The sequence below is a fragment of the Quercus lobata genome, chromosome 10 (assembly GCF_001633185.2).
Source record: "Quercus lobata isolate SW786 chromosome 10, ValleyOak3.0 Primary Assembly, whole genome shotgun sequence".
NCBI lineage: Eukaryota > Viridiplantae > Streptophyta > Magnoliopsida > Fagales > Fagaceae > Quercus > Quercus lobata.
Genome location: NC_044913.1, coordinates 51,395,643 through 51,411,380, shown reverse-complemented (window position 1 = coordinate 51,411,380; position 15,738 = coordinate 51,395,643). Strand labels below are relative to the sequence as shown.

At 34.2% G+C, this 15,738-nt stretch overlaps 1 protein-coding gene across 1 annotated transcript; it reads right to left on the bottom strand.

Moving 5' to 3' along the window:
• Positions 1-5,302: 5,302 nt before the first annotated feature.
• On the bottom strand, positions 5,303-15,229 carry LOC115963138. The gene is made up of 3 exons (XM_031082033.1): positions 14,938-15,229; positions 12,487-13,829; positions 5,303-5,499 (listed from the first exon to the last, which is right to left on the bottom strand). Exon 2 carries the CDS (start codon positions 13,774-13,776, stop codon positions 12,505-12,507), a length of 1,272 nt encoding a protein of 423 aa, XP_030937893.1. The 5' UTR covers positions 13,777-13,829; positions 14,938-15,229; the 3' UTR covers positions 5,303-5,499; positions 12,487-12,504.
• Between the last annotated feature and the right edge of the window lie 509 nt (positions 15,230-15,738).

Sequence of the window (15,738 nt, the reverse complement as noted above, 5' to 3'; positions counted from 1 at the left end):
ATGGTCGATGTGCTTTCAAAATACAGTGTTTAAACACCATAAACTGATAACTATTACTGAAACACTCTTAACTAAACTCTCCTACCAAACACACTTTTTTTATTTTTTGGCCAAGAATTTTCAGTGTTTAAACACTGAAAACTGTTGTTTGAACACTCCTACTAGTGACTAAATTGTATAATAGTTTACTTTTTATTTCTTTATTCTCCCAATTTTTTAAGATAATACATTCTTTGTAAAAAAAAAAAAAGGAATGGACAAGAGGGAATATATATATATAAATAACAATATATATATATATATATATATATATATTCTAATATACATATATATAAAACAAAATAATATATATAAAACAAAATATGTTTGACTTTTGATTGACCTTATAATATGCCACATAAGCTATTTAACTCTCATACTTTTACACATCATTATTCTAATATATATATATATATTAACTGAATTTAAATTATATTCTAAATTTAAACTCTTAGGCTTTGCTTGGGAGGAGGGAATGGAAAGGAATGAAAAAAATCATTTTAGAATATTCTTCCCTTTCCTTATTTGAGAGTTTTAATGGAGGGAATAGAAAGCTCATTTCCTTATTTGGGAGTTTAAGTAGGAGGAAATGGAATGGGTAGGAGGGAACACCCATTCCTCTCTACACCCTTAAAATCTCAAATTTTCATTCTCCTCGAAATTGGGAGGAATGGGGGGGAATGAACTTAGATTTAATGATTTTTTTACTAAAACTCCCAAAATACTCTTGTATATTCAATTCTTTATTTTAAAATAGGGGTCTAATAGTAATATTGTTATAAAATGATTCCATTTCATTTCCTCCATGTTGCTCCCAAACAAAATTACTTACATTCCATTTATTTTTATTCACTTCCATTCATTTATTTTAAAACATCCAATCAAGGTTACTTAATTCCATTTCATTCAATTCTTTTTCATTCATTTCCCTTACTTAAATACATTATATTCCATTCCATTCCTTTCTATTCTCTTATGATCATTCCATTCCATTCCCTTCTTTTCCCTTATGAACTCCCAAGCGGAGCCTTAGAATCTTGGTATATTATTTTTTTTTTAAATGGTAAAATATATATATTTCCATATAAAAACACAATCATAATAAATCCATATTAATAACTATAATTTTATATTTTTATAGACAAAAAAATAATTAAAAATTATATTATATTAAACTTTCTCTTGTATTGCATGGATTATTGATTAATAAATTCAAGATGTCATATTCATAATCTCCTTTGAAAGTAGGAAAAACTATGATGTAGCCTATCTAGCATCCATATTAATAACTATAACTTTATATTTTTATATTTAGACAAAAACATATATTTTTTTTAAATCATAAAAAATTATATTATATTAAACTTTCTCTTGTATTGCATGGATTATTCAATAATAATACAAAATGTCATATTCACAACCTTTTTTTGGAAGTAGGCAAAAACTATGATGCACTTTGTAGCCTATCTAGAATCTACCCCCCAATACCTCAATAAGTTCATAAGGGTCCATTTTAGCGCTCGAAACATGATTTTTTTTATTTCACTTGAAATTAAGAGTGACTGAAACTTTACTTTTAAATTTGAATATTCTAAATAAAGTGAGGTTGCATATATTAGATTGGTAATATTTAATTTGAATTATGAAATTGTTGTATTAAATAGTGATTCTTATATGGATAGAAGGAAATGCTATTCTGTTACTAAATACACACACACAGACATATATATATATATATATATATATGGGCAAACTAATTTACATTTCCTTAATTGAATTCTGAACATGGTTCTATGCATTAACCAATACAACAAAACTGTATTTTTTTTTAAGGACAATTAATTACATTCAACTATAATTTATTGATCAATACAATTAAATGATTAAATTTAATTAATGACCTCAAAGTATAACAACTAAGTAATTGTACACAAGATTTAGCCCACGCAACTTAAAAACATGGTGATAGAATTCTTTTAGCACTAGGAAAATAACAAGTTTTGAGTAATATTCCATGACAGGGACGTGATGAATGGGTGTTGTTGTACTACATATGGAGCCTGCTAGTACCAATTCGTAATCCATGGTCATCCTTGAGTTCATATCTAGTGAGCTTCAATGACAATGACACATTGCAATGTCCTGAAATGAGCCCTGATGTTCAGCACTTAAGAGTTGTTGAACTTGGCAATAATGTTGAAGGTAGAGGCATAGATGTACCGGTAAGAGTAGGTGAAGGTTATGGAGAAGGTGAAAGTGGAGGTGGAGGTGGAGGCGGAGGTGGAGGTGAAGGTGGAGGTGGAGGTGGAGAAACAGGTGGAGATGGTGGGGGAGATGGAGGAGAAGGCCAAGATATTATAGAAAGTGGAGGTGGAGATATGAACTGGATCAGGTCGACCATAAATAAACTAATAAAGATGTCCATCATGGTCACAGTCCAAACAACTGCTGCTAGCATTGGCTCCCGTTCCTGTGGCCAACATTCTAGGATCTTCCTAGATTGTATTTTGGTCAATGATTTAGCAGGTTATTTTTGTTGCATGATTGCTATCCTGTTAGCCTATAAGAAGCCACGGGTTGCAGAAATTCTTGGATGGATTGGATTTACTACTGTTGCCTTCGGGTTCGTACTGCTGACAACTTTGTTCTTCGTCGAGTCTCGTGTTTGCTAAGAACATAAGGTGTGGTTATGTTCGTAAGACTTTGATAAAGAACAAATGTATGCATTATTGATAAATACTCGCCAATATTCTGCATGTTATTCAGATATGGTATAAGTTCATTCAAAAATATCATATGAGAGGTTTTCTTTTAAATGTTTAGTGTCATAATTTTCCATTCATAACTAAATTTTTTATAACATCTTTCATATAGTTCACGCATTCCTGAATGTCATGAGTTACCAATTTACAATATATGTAATTGAAAAAAATATGATACATAATATAATTTTATTGAAAAATTAGTATATAAATTTTGTTTAAAGGCTTACCAATTTTCATAGGAAAACACCTATACCATCGAGAAGAATTCAATAAATAAAACAGAGAGTGCAGAAGAAGCTAATATTGGTTAGAAATAAGATTAAAAAATTAAGTATAAATTGAAGGAATATTGTGGGTTTGCAGTTTTAGGGATTTAATGTTATTAGAATTTTTTTTTATGCATTCCACAATGTTGGGAAGAGGAAGACATTAACAAATGAAAGTGGAAACAATGTTGAAAAAATACGATACATAATATAATTCAATTGAAAAATTAGTATATAAATTTTGTTTAAAGGCTTACCAATTTTCATAGGAAGACGCTTATACCATTGAGAAGAATTCAGTAAATAAAACAGAGAGTGTAGAAGAAGATAGTATTGGTTAGAAATAGGATGAAAAAATTAAACATAAATTGAAGGAATATTATGGGTTTAAAGTTTTAGGGATTTAATGTTATTAGATTTTTTCCTTATGCATTCCATAATGTTGGGAAGGGGAAGACATTAACAAATGAAAGTGGAAATTTTTCAAGAAGTTGCAATTGGTTTCTGTGTGGGGTAGTTTTGGTTGTGTACTTGGGGTAGTGGTTTTTTTTTTTTTTTTTTTTGACAAACATTGGGTAGGAACTTAATTTGTATCTATCTAATATCTATTGGGGAGTTTTTACCTTGTAGGTTTTTAGTTTTTAATTTTTGTTGATTTTACAATTTTAACCTCAACATGTAATAACTAACTTTCTAAATCGTCTTAATATATAGAGAATATTTAGAAAATTAGTTTCAATTAATTTACATGCCATGTTAAAGAGAGAAAATGTAATCTTTTAAAATTAATATAATTAAACGTATATAAATTTATTACTTGAGTGAATTGACAAATGTTTCAATTCCACTAATTTAAAGTTTAAACACATAATAATTTTTTTTTGGTATTCTTTATTACATGTGATTAAGTTATATAAATATATATATATATATATTGTGTGCATTTTATTGGTTTTTTTTATGGTTACCAAAGCAAGTCAACTTGAGTAATAATGTTACATTTCCAAACCAAAAGTTTCTTATATAAATTTCAGAAAAATTAATCATTTATAGGTGGTTTAAATGTTTAATTAAATAATTTTTTACAAAGATAGTTATTAAACCACCTATAAATGATTAATTCATGAAAATAAATGCATTTTCCCATTAATAAACTTCTTAGATTCTTCTACTCTTGGTTTCCTTATTTTTTGAAATAAATGAGGTTTTTATTTTTAAATGGGATCCATAACACATACCTATTCCTTTACCATAGCAAATATTTTATATATTTTGGTTTCCTTTGTGTTGAGAAACTAATATCTTCCATAACTTCTCTTACTATACTTTGGCATCCCTTTACGAGATGTAGGTTAAATTTCAATATATTCTATTGCTAAATTTCAAAATATTATGTTGTTTTAAAATAGTTTGTGTGAATATAATATATTATCACCCAATTTTGCTAATAAGACTAATATTGTGTTTGTGAAAAGTTTTCAACCAAAAATAGAGAAAAAAGTGTTAAGCTGTTCGTCCACAAGATCAAAATCATTAGTCTTCAAAATTTATTTCATTTAGCTTTGAAAACATCATGTGGCAGAAGATATAAAAATGGTTTAAATGACGTGTTGGTAGGTACTAAATTGGTTGTTTGAAAGGGCGAAATCCTCTAATAATTTGAATAGAGTTTTGATTCTTTTTTTTTTTGGGAGGTGGGGTGTTGTGGTGGTTGAACAATTTGAAAATGGAGACCACAAACTTTGGACGCCAGAGGAGACCGCAAATGTATTAGAAGGTGGAAAGGAGAAAATATAAGGTTAAAAAGAGTAGAGAACAACAATAATATGCAATGACATTCCAGAAGAGAGGAAGGGAGTGTACCTTCAAACAAGGTAACATCTACACACATAACATTCCTTTAAGACTAAGGATTCTCAGTTACATCATTTCTGAGTTTTGGAATAACCATGAAAGACACACTTGATGGCCCTAGGACTAGGAATCAACCTATGTCCTAGAGTAAAGACCTAGACAAAACATACAAAGCCAAACATCAAATGAGAAAACAAAGGCTTACCAGGATATTGAACAAAATGAGGAATTACGCCACTAATAGAGGAAGTCATCAAAGTTAATAAGATAACATGCAGTACTAAGAATGGCATCCACTAACAAATGTTCAAGAAGATGCAATTGAAGCATAATAGTCCTTGAAACTTCAACAATATGTCACTCTTTTCGTTATGCAACCGAAGTTTTGTTAAGGAGTAGCCACGAGAGGTTTGATGTTTAATCCCACAATAAGACTAAAGAGACAATAGTGCCACTAATGAGGTGACGCCCCTGTTTGTAATGCTTTTAAGACTACCACTTGCAGAAGCTCAACTAAGGTAATAAAGACCATCCCATTCATGACCTCCACCAATCATCCTCTTCAACTTGAGGTCCTGAAAAACAAAATTGGAAGGATAAAAGATTACTGAACAATTAAGGGATTTAGTGAGCTTGCAATAGGCCATCAGCTATGACAACAGAATATAGTTGACTGAAAATTTAAAAAGTGGAAAAATAAATTGGTCTTACCAGCCATGTGAGTGAAGCCATTGAGTCTATTACTGACGGAATTGAAAGAAGAGATGAAAAACATGCTATATTACCTAATGAGCAAATGTGCCATATCAAATACTAATAGTTTGTCTTGCTACTGAAGTAACGCATTACATTCCTCCCAGGAAAGAGTGATGGAATCACTAGTAGATGTAGTTGGAGTAGAAACCTGGTTAGCTGGGTTAGCCCAAGGTTTAACATGAAGATCATAACACCATATTACTATATGATTTACACCCCCACAATGAGTAAAATGACAAACGCCAAACACCATCTCTTCCTCGGCCTCTACCAAAAGCACCAATCCCGTAACTATAATTTCCAAAACCTCAACTTCCAACATTAGAATTACTACCACGGCCCCCAAAACAAGAATTACCACCAAAAACACCTCTAGTAAAGTTACTCCAACCACCATTACGAGAGGCCCTGCCTCCCTAAAGAAGTGACCAAAGCTTAATCATCCTAAATTGAAGTCTCTAACGTAGATGATCCATAGCCACTAAAAGAATTATAGAATACACAATACGCAAGGAAGGAATACTATCATCTCCCACCAAAATCTGAGTCTTCATTGATTTGAAATTTGGATGATAAAAATCTCTTTTGCTAGACCCACTATCTCAGATTGGCAAGCTCTATTTTGAGATTGTAGGGACCAACCAGCAGTGCTTGAATTCTTTATTCCAGAGAGGATAAATGGAAGAACTATTGTAAAGCCCCCTTGGGATGCAGTGGAGGAAGGCGTTGGAGAACAGGTGAATTATTTGGGGGGTCAATTCATGGATAAATCTCTACCTTTCCATCTGGTAAAGAATTTTGTGGACCATCAATGGAGCCAACTTGGCAAGGTGGAAGTGATGACCACGGAAAGAGGGTTATTCTTGTTTAAAGTTTGAGGATGCACGGGTAAGGGATGAAATTCTTGAAGCTTGATTATGGTTCGCAGCAAACAAGTCCCTTATTCTTCATAAATGGCAACCTGGGTTACAAGCTATCAAGTTCAATCCCAAAAGGACTCTGATTTGGATCAAGATCTTTCACTTACCAGTTGAATATTGGAACCCCGAGTGCCTGAGTCATATCACTAGTGGGGTGGGCATTCCATTATATACTGATTCTCTCACGGAGAAACAGAAGTGGCTTGGGTTCGAAGGTTTGAAGGTTTGTGTGGAAATTGAAGCTAATAGTCCACTACCTATGACTATCTCTGTAGAACTGCGGAAAGATGTATATTTGGAGGTTAAAGTGGTCTATCCCTGGAAACCTCAGAGTTGTGTCAATTGCAAAATCTTTGGTCACTCGGTTTCATTCATGCCCGTTACAGAATAAGATGAAGGAGAAGCCAACTGAGCAGGTTGGGGATGTAAATAAGGAGCAGAAAATGAGTAATGGAGCTCCCCTAAGTCCATTACAACCTCAAGGGTATAATTCTGTTAATGTGTCACTTCCAAATGAGAAGATTAGGCCAGAGCCGAATCCTATGGGAAGTTCATTGAGGTCCCAAGTGATGGTTCCTGTGAATAGTTCTTCAAATGAGAGGATGTAGATAAGATCTACTCCAATGAGAAATTCTGTATTAGATAAAGCTTTGGAAGTTACTATAGTGAGTGTTTGGGAAATTGGTGAACCTTCAGCATTATCTCCTAAACTGAAAGATAGTGAACACTCTGATGGACAGTACTATAAAACAGTTTGTTGAAGCTGCAATGCAGCAATGGGCTATAATCAAAAGCAAAAAGAAGAAGAAACACTAGGAGACACATGCAGTGCAAGGAGAGATAAAAGGGGTAAAGAATGTTAGGGCCCGTTTGGTTAGAAATTTCTAGTATCATTGTTTAAGTGTTGTGGAAATTCATGTGAGTTAAAAAAATGTTGTGTAAATACGTGTTGTGATGTTTAAACACTAAAAACTGTTATTTAAACACCCCTACCAAAACCACCTTTTGTAACCCTCTGCAAAGTACAGGTTTCATATGAATTTCATTATATGGAATATTAGGGGCCTTAATGACCCCTTTAAACAGAAAGAGGTAAAATTGTACATTAGAAGGTTTCGGCATTATGAAGGCGATTGTTCCTGGCTGAAGTTTCCATGATGACAAAGAGGTCATTATTTAGGTAGAATATGGGTTTGTAGTGATCAACTAAATCATTGTGCGATTACTTTACCACAAGGATACTCATTTTATGCTTCCTTTGTTTATGGCTCAAATAGTGGTATTGTGAGGAAGAATTTATGGTCAAATTTGCATAGCCTCAATTCCCAGATTGGTGATCAGCCATGTTTGATAGGTGGTGACTTTAATATTGTAAAGGGGCCTGGTGAAAGGTTTGGAGGTTTGGGTTCTATTTCATTTGAAGAGGAGTTTTGTCATTGCTTAATAGAGCTGGAGGTTCTGGATCATCCCTATATTGGGCCTCTGTACACTTGGACCAGTAGAAGTGAGGATTTTCAATTCAAAGCATGAAAGCTTGACAAGATACTAGTCAATCCAGTTAGATTTGATTGTTTTCCTCCCATTGGAGTGGAGTTCTTTCCTCCTGGTGTTTCTGATCATGCAACTTCCTTTATGTTCTCACAAGTAGAGGTAAACAGTTATCCAAAACCATTTCAGTTTTTTAATTTTTGAACTGATCATCCTAAGTTTATGCATCTGGTTAGTTCAATCTAGTCTCAGGAGGTTATGGGGGTTCCTGTGTTCTGTTTGCTTTGAAGGCTGAGTGAAAAAAATTTAATAAAGATCATCTTGGACGCTTATCACTTAAAGAGTCCAAAAAGCTAGAGGAACTTGGGGCTGTTCAAAGAACACTCCTGCTTTTCCCTAGACAATAAACATTGCTGCAGTAGGAACAAGAGAAGTCTCATTGTTTTATGTCTTTGAGCTATGCTGAGGAGAGCTTTCTGAAGTAGAAGTCCAGGAATAGTAGGCTAAATCTGGGAGATCAAAATACTGGTTTTTTCATTGGACTGTCAGAGTTAGATCAACGAAGGATCAGATTAGATATTCGTTTGGTTGCTAGGTTCTCCTGCTCATATTGATGTGGCCAAGATTAACAACTTGGATAAACTAATGGAATCAAGAATCCTTGAGAATAGAAGGCTATGCTTCAAGGGGAGGTAACAGCATAAGAAATAAGGACCCTGTTTTCCATTAAAAGGGATAAGGCACTAGGCCCGGACTCTGTTTCCCCAGCTGTATACATTGTGTATACTTGGGTGATTCTTTTTTACGATATGAATAAATTTTACTTAAATAATCCACGCAAAAAAAAAAAAAGGCACTAGGCCCGGATGGATACTCTGTTCATTTCTACAAGAAGTCTTGGGATATAGTCAAGGAAGATGTTTCAAAAGCTATAAGTTCCTTCTTCTCTTCAGGGAAATTATTGTGAAGTGAATTCTACCATCATTACTCTTGTCCCTAAAGTGCCAAATCCCTCAAAATGGGAGATCCATATCATGTTGTAATATCGTTTAGAAGTGAATCACAAAAATCCTAGCAAATAGACTAAAGCTTTGCCTTGCTGATGTGATTGGCTCTACTCAAACAGTGTTTATCACAGGTAGAAATGGTAAGGGACTATCACAAGGAGAAAGGGGTAGCTAGGTGCACTATTAAAGTCGATTTAATGAAGGCGTATGATTCAATTCAGTATGTTTAGCAGCTTGTGGTATTCCTGATAAGTTCTTGCAGTGGTTGGAGGTAAGAATAACTTCAAGGCTTGAGGCAGGTTGACCCTTTGTCACCCTAACTCTTTGTTTTTGCAATGGAAGCATTTTCTAGGCTTATGAGAGAAAGGATCACTAAGGAGCATGGATTTCAGTTTAACCCGAGATTTTATGTTTGGCTGACAATCTAATGATTTTTTAAGTGCTGATCCAACCTCCATAAAAATTTGTTTAAAATTTTTTGGATGAATTCAAGGCCATGTCAGGTTTGTAGGAAAATTGCAGCAAAGGTGAGGTTTTCTTTGGAGCCACTCCTCCTACTAAGTCAAAAACTCAACTTTTAGCTTCACTAGAGTTTATTGAAGGGCAATTGTCTATTCGATATTTAGGCTTACCATTGATATCGGTAAGCTCTCAAGTAGGGACTGCAAGCCTTTGATAGATAAGATCTCAGCTAGGATCCATTCTCGGTCTGCTAGAAGATTGGCATTCGCTGGTAGGCTGCAATTGATCCAATCTTTCTTGTATAGCATACAAGCCTTTGGTGTAATGTGCTTATCCTGCCAATGGAAGTGATCAAGCAGATTGAGAAGAGCTTCAATAGCTATTTGTGGAAGGGTATTGATACTGGGGCTAAAGGAGCTAAAGTGGCATGGGACAGGGTATATTCTCCAAACCCTGAAGGAGGTTTAGGACTTAAAGAGGATCCAAGATTTGAACAAGATTGCTATTATTAAACATATTTGGAACCTTTTCACTCAGGCAGGTTCACTATGGGTTGCTTGGTGCATGTTTACCTATTAAGAGGTAGAAGTTTCTGGGTTGTTAACATTCCCCAGTGATGTTCATGGGGACGGAGAAAAATTCTTAAGCTTAGGGTCACTGTTAGACCATGGATTTAACACTCAATTGGCAATGGTGAAAAGGCCTTTGTGTGGAATGATAATTGGCATCCTAAGGGGGCTTCGCTGCCTTAATTTAATTACAGAATAGTTGTTGAAGCTTCTAGCTCTTTGAATGCCAGAGTATATAGATTGTTGAAGAATGGTTGCAGGATTGCCCACCTGCTAGATATGAAGAAATGGTGATTATGCAAGTAGATCTCTCAAGGATACACTTGGGTGATCAGGATTCTATGCATTGATAAATCTCCAAATCTGGTATATGCCTTTGCTCTTCAGCTTGAGATTAGAGCTAAGCATGATGAGTGCCTTAGTGGAAATTGGTGTGGCATCCTGCTTCCATTCCTAAACACTCATTTATTTTCTGGTTAGCAATTCTAAATAGGTTATCAACTTGAGAAAGGCTTCTAAAACAGGGGTATGTTGGTGATGTGCTGTGTATTTTGCAGAAACAGACCACCTGTTTTTTGAATGTTCTATCACCGGTAGGATCTGGTCCCAAATGCTGGGATTTTGTGATTTTCACCAAGCTATATCTTCTTGGTCTGAATGTTTGCAGTGGGGTCTTCGAATTTTGAAGATGGGAGGGGTTAAAGCTATATTTTTCAAGTTAGTGTATCACATATGGTTGCAACGTAATGCCAGTGTGTATAGTAGCAATAGTTTGTCAGAGGAGGCTATTAAAGCAAGTTTTGAGTGATGTCAGATGGAAGGCTAATTTTTGCAAAGGAGTGCCTAATTCCTCTCATAACAAGATAATTTTGTAGTTGGTAAAATTTCCATCCACTGTGTCTGCTTGTAGTGAGAGGAAGTTCATTTGTTTAGTTTTTAACTTTTTGCTCTGCTTGTATTGTTGTAATAGGTGTGTGGACTGTTGTTTGTAGGGTAGGACTTTGCTTGTAGCTGTGTATTGGTTAAATACCATGTTTGTAGGCTCGGTTTCTTTGCACTGGTATAAGGGTGAGGACCTGCTTGTTACAGCCTTACGGGTAGGCAATGTGTTTGTAGTAGGGGAATGTACTATGTTAGGTGTCTTCTAGTGTTGATTTAGCAGCAGGGTATCCTACTTTGTTTGAAGTTGTAATTCAAGTGTTTTTGATCAATAAAATTACTTATTCATCAAGAGAGACGCACATAGAGAGGGAGAGGAAGAGAGAGGGAGATATAAATGCAGTGTACGATAGTGTAAGTGTGCCTACCGTCTTAATATACTACTAACATAAAATAATAAAAGTATACAAATACCCGTTACCCTCCAATGGTGTCCTTATTAGGGGCTATAAACGAGCCAAATATTAAAAATTCAAGATTGTTCATTTAAATATATTTCAACACAAGCCAAACTTGAGTTAATCACCAAACAAAACTACATGTTAACTTATTCTTTTCTCATATATAGTAAAATCACAACAACAACAAAAAATTATCCCTTCAAAATCTATGCTAATAATTTAGATAAAATAATTTTCATTCATGGATTTACAAAAATTATAATTTTTACTACAAAGGGACTGTTTATATCATCAATAAACTACAAAATAATAATTTGATATCGTATGAACTCATTTACAAACTTACAATCTCAAGTCTAATTCAGTACATTATTAGATATATACATATAAATATATAATATTATATATAGTTAAATCGAGTCTCATGTTCACTAGTTTTTTCACAAACACATTATTATGTTGGAGCTTGGTTCGTTTAACAATCGAGCCTAAACTTGGGTTTGAGCTTGGCTTAGTTGTTAAACAAATGAACATAAACAAATCTTTTCCCAAGCTGGCCTTGAGTTATTTATAAACAACTTGACTCATTTACCGCCCCAGTTCTTATTGATTTTGACCTAACACATCCTTTAATCACATCATGATCAATACACCGAGATTGACCTACTAGAAAGTGAATGAATTAGGATGCCTATGAAAATGTTATGTTCGGTCAAGAGGAGCTATGCTTTTACATATAAACAACATATATAGGTAAATATGACGTTTTATTTAAAAGATCAAACAAATCTGATGCCCACTGTACACAGGTTATGTACTAGAGCATCAAAATAGTTAAAACTGAAATTAGTCAAATTACGTAAATCTAGGATGTCCTCCATGGAGGAAAAAAAGTGCCTACTTGACACAGCCATCTGAACATAGGATGTATTATCTTACTTAAATAAAAGCAGAGAATCCTTACATAAAAGGAAAAGAAAAAAGTTGTCCATGGAAGATATATGAAGGTCAATAACTTACTCAATTGCAGACGATGAATCAGGCTGTTTGTTTGTGTGAGGATTTAATCATCTTTCTCACAGCTTCGGCAACCATAATACATTTCTTTTTATTTTCCTCACTCACATCTTCAAGTTGTTTGATTTTTAGAATATTCTCTGCTCCTTCAGGTCTTTCTTGTTGAAGAGCAGCAGCTAACATCATTACCAATTTAGGACATGCTTTTGTCTGTAATACAGACATGAATTTTTCATCGAAAATTCTCCCATATTTCCACATCTGCCTCTCATGTTGACCTACTTCTTCATTCATGTATCCAAGAATTTTCACCAGAGCTTGAATCTGCCGGTCAAATTGTGGGGTCCGTATAGCCTTTAACAAAATATCAGGATTGCAATTTAAAGCATCACGCAGCCTACAGAATATTGAAACGATATGCATACCATTGTGAGACAGATGGTTATCGTACAGAAATCCCTTGAGACTATCATTGCTGGGCTTTGAGTTAGACATATATAACAATCTGTATAATGTAGCTTTGAATACTTTATCACAAGCAAAATGTACATGGATGGCCTGGATCACCTCTGCTTTAGGAACAATTTTAGTAACAGGACAATGACGAATGTAAAAAGTTTTAAATCCATTGACAATGTGATTCCAAGCTGGGCAATAGTTTTCAGAGGATCGTGTGAACAATCGGAGCATTGATGCAGCTAAGAATGAGTACGCTTTGGCATTCTCTACTACATGTCCACGCTCTGATGCTTGAATTGATTCTCTTCTGGGTACTAGGACATCTTCAAAGTCACTATACTCTCTATCAGACGGTTTACTATGTGGATCTGTAGCTTCAAACATTCTTTCAGTGGATCCTACTCCTGGAGCTCTCAAATGGAATGCTAAAACAAAAATGACTGCAACACCTTGTTTGGATATCCTTGTCTGTAAAGAATGCAATAGAAACCTTCCCAGCTGACATACTTGTTGATCTGTTAATGTTGTCAGTCTAACAGCAGGTCTGTCAGCCCATTCATTATCTAAGAAATCATCTTTAGATACTACTAGACCATCCAAACTCAGAATGTCATTAAATTCTTCAATGAGTGTAGGGAGCCTAAATGTTTGTGCTGTTCTTAGGTCAGTGTTTGGATCTCTTCGATTCACAGGGATCACATCTGGAGGAAGTGATCCGGTGTACCCCTGGTTCTTATCTTCTCTACTAGGGTTGGATGACTGTCCAATGTTGTACACACTGCGTATCCGTGCTCTACTGTTCTCCAACTGCTTAGAGATATCAGAGTTGTCCATCTGATTTTTTATGATTGTCCAACTGAAGAGAAAGCGTGCCCTGTCCAGACAGACTGTTGAACATCAACAGTCAAAATTTGAGTTTTGTTAGTTTTGAGGTGCACTTTGGATTTAGACATTCATTACTACAAATAGCAGCTGACATAGTAGAACAAAATTCAGGAGGAGATAAAGATAATGTGCCGCAAAATGATTAATGAACTTGAAAGTATAGAAACAAGGTATACTCTGCTTGCATATTATGGTACCTTTGACACTAATGAATAAAATTTCTAAAAAACTGGAGCAAAGATATGTTTATCATGCAACAACAACAACAACAACAACAACAAACAAAGTCGTGGTCCCAAAATCTTGGGGTCAGATATAGATCCTCAGGAAATTAGTTAAGGTTGGTCATATGTATTATTTTCTTCCATTTCTGCTCTATCTAAAGTTATACTCTCTGTTTTCCACGCAAAAGAGAGAAAATAATATGATGAATATATATATATAAGTACAACCTTTACATCTTGATCTAGTAGTAGGTTCTTGTTTGGATGAGAAAGGGGAATTTTGATTTTTTTCGAGGTACAGCTTTCTAAATTCTCATTTTTCTAGATACAAGTTTTTTTTTTTTTAAAGCAAAATAAGGCGGTTGAAATAAGCTTATTTAGCGTTAAGGAGAATGTTAAGCAGTGTTTTGTTTTGTATTATTTTGATCAATAAAACACCAACTATTTTATATCACAAAGAGCCTTATCCGAATTGGCAAATTCTTAACAAATAAATAAATAAATAAAGAATTCAAAGGGAAAGCAAAAACAAGTGGATGACAAAAGGACAGAGTTTTCTTTTACATCTATTTAGATCTCTTCTAACTCGTTATGTATTTGTCGATTCATGAACTTCATATCCACGTGTATTATTGAAATAAGTTATATGACCCGCTAAAAAAAAATAAAAAGTCCACGTGACTAAAACTACATGCAGTGGATTGAAGCAAGATTTTTCTAAGCCCGTTTAAAGGTAAATTTTTCCTGAAAACAATATCAAACAGATGACAAAAGGCCAGGTCTTGTATATTCTCAGTCACCAAAAAAAAAAAAAAAACAAAAACAAACAAACAAAAAAACAAAACAAAACAACAGAAATAGGAATTATTGCGTTTCAGAAACATACCCAGAACTGGAATTAGCAGCGTTGACTTGATGGGCTGCTCCACTTGAGTAAGTGTTCTAGGAGAAGTGGGTCTTGCTCTTGAAGCTCATGGGATTTGGCCTTGTGGGTTTATGTTGGTTTTGGACTGTCAACTGTCTACTATGGGTTTGGATGATTATTTCTGAATTAGGAGAAGAGATTGATCTTTATCCCTGAAATCACGATTTGTTTTTCCCCAAAACTGAGAAAATATTACTTTAATCAGCTGCATTGGGATAATTCACCTTTAACACCTCTACTTTTTCAAGGTTACACTTTACTAATTTTTTGTTATGCCCTACTTAAATATTTCAACTACTCTTTGCATAACACCAATCCTCTCACTAGTATTGTTTAGACTTCAAAAAAGACCGGCTGCTAATACACCCCCTTCAGGGTCTGTTCAGATGCACTTATTTGGTTATAACGGTAAATTTTTTTGTAAAAAATAGTGATAAAAATTTGTTAAAATAATACACTGATACTCTAGTTCCAAAAAATATATTAAAATCTATAAATGATAGCAAAAGTAAACTAAATAATAAAATAAGTTGACTTTTATGTTTCTTTGTTAGTTTTGTACTATTAAGTCATTAGTGCTTTTTCTATATAAAAAAAAGAGTGTTAGGCCAATATTGCACAAAGGCGTTGCCAACAGGACTGCTTTGTCATTAGTGAATTAACAAAGAACTCTCAGCTATTAATAAAAAAATATATAAATAAAGAAACAAACAAACAAAACAAGAAATTGAAGCCCTTAAGGGAGAGAAATGGCACCAATCC

What these genes read in the sequence shown, in the direction of transcription:
- LOC115963138 (XM_031082033.1), bottom strand. Translation starts at nt 13,776, where the DNA reads ATGGACAACTCTGATATCTCTAAGCAGTTGGAGAACAGTAGAGCACGG.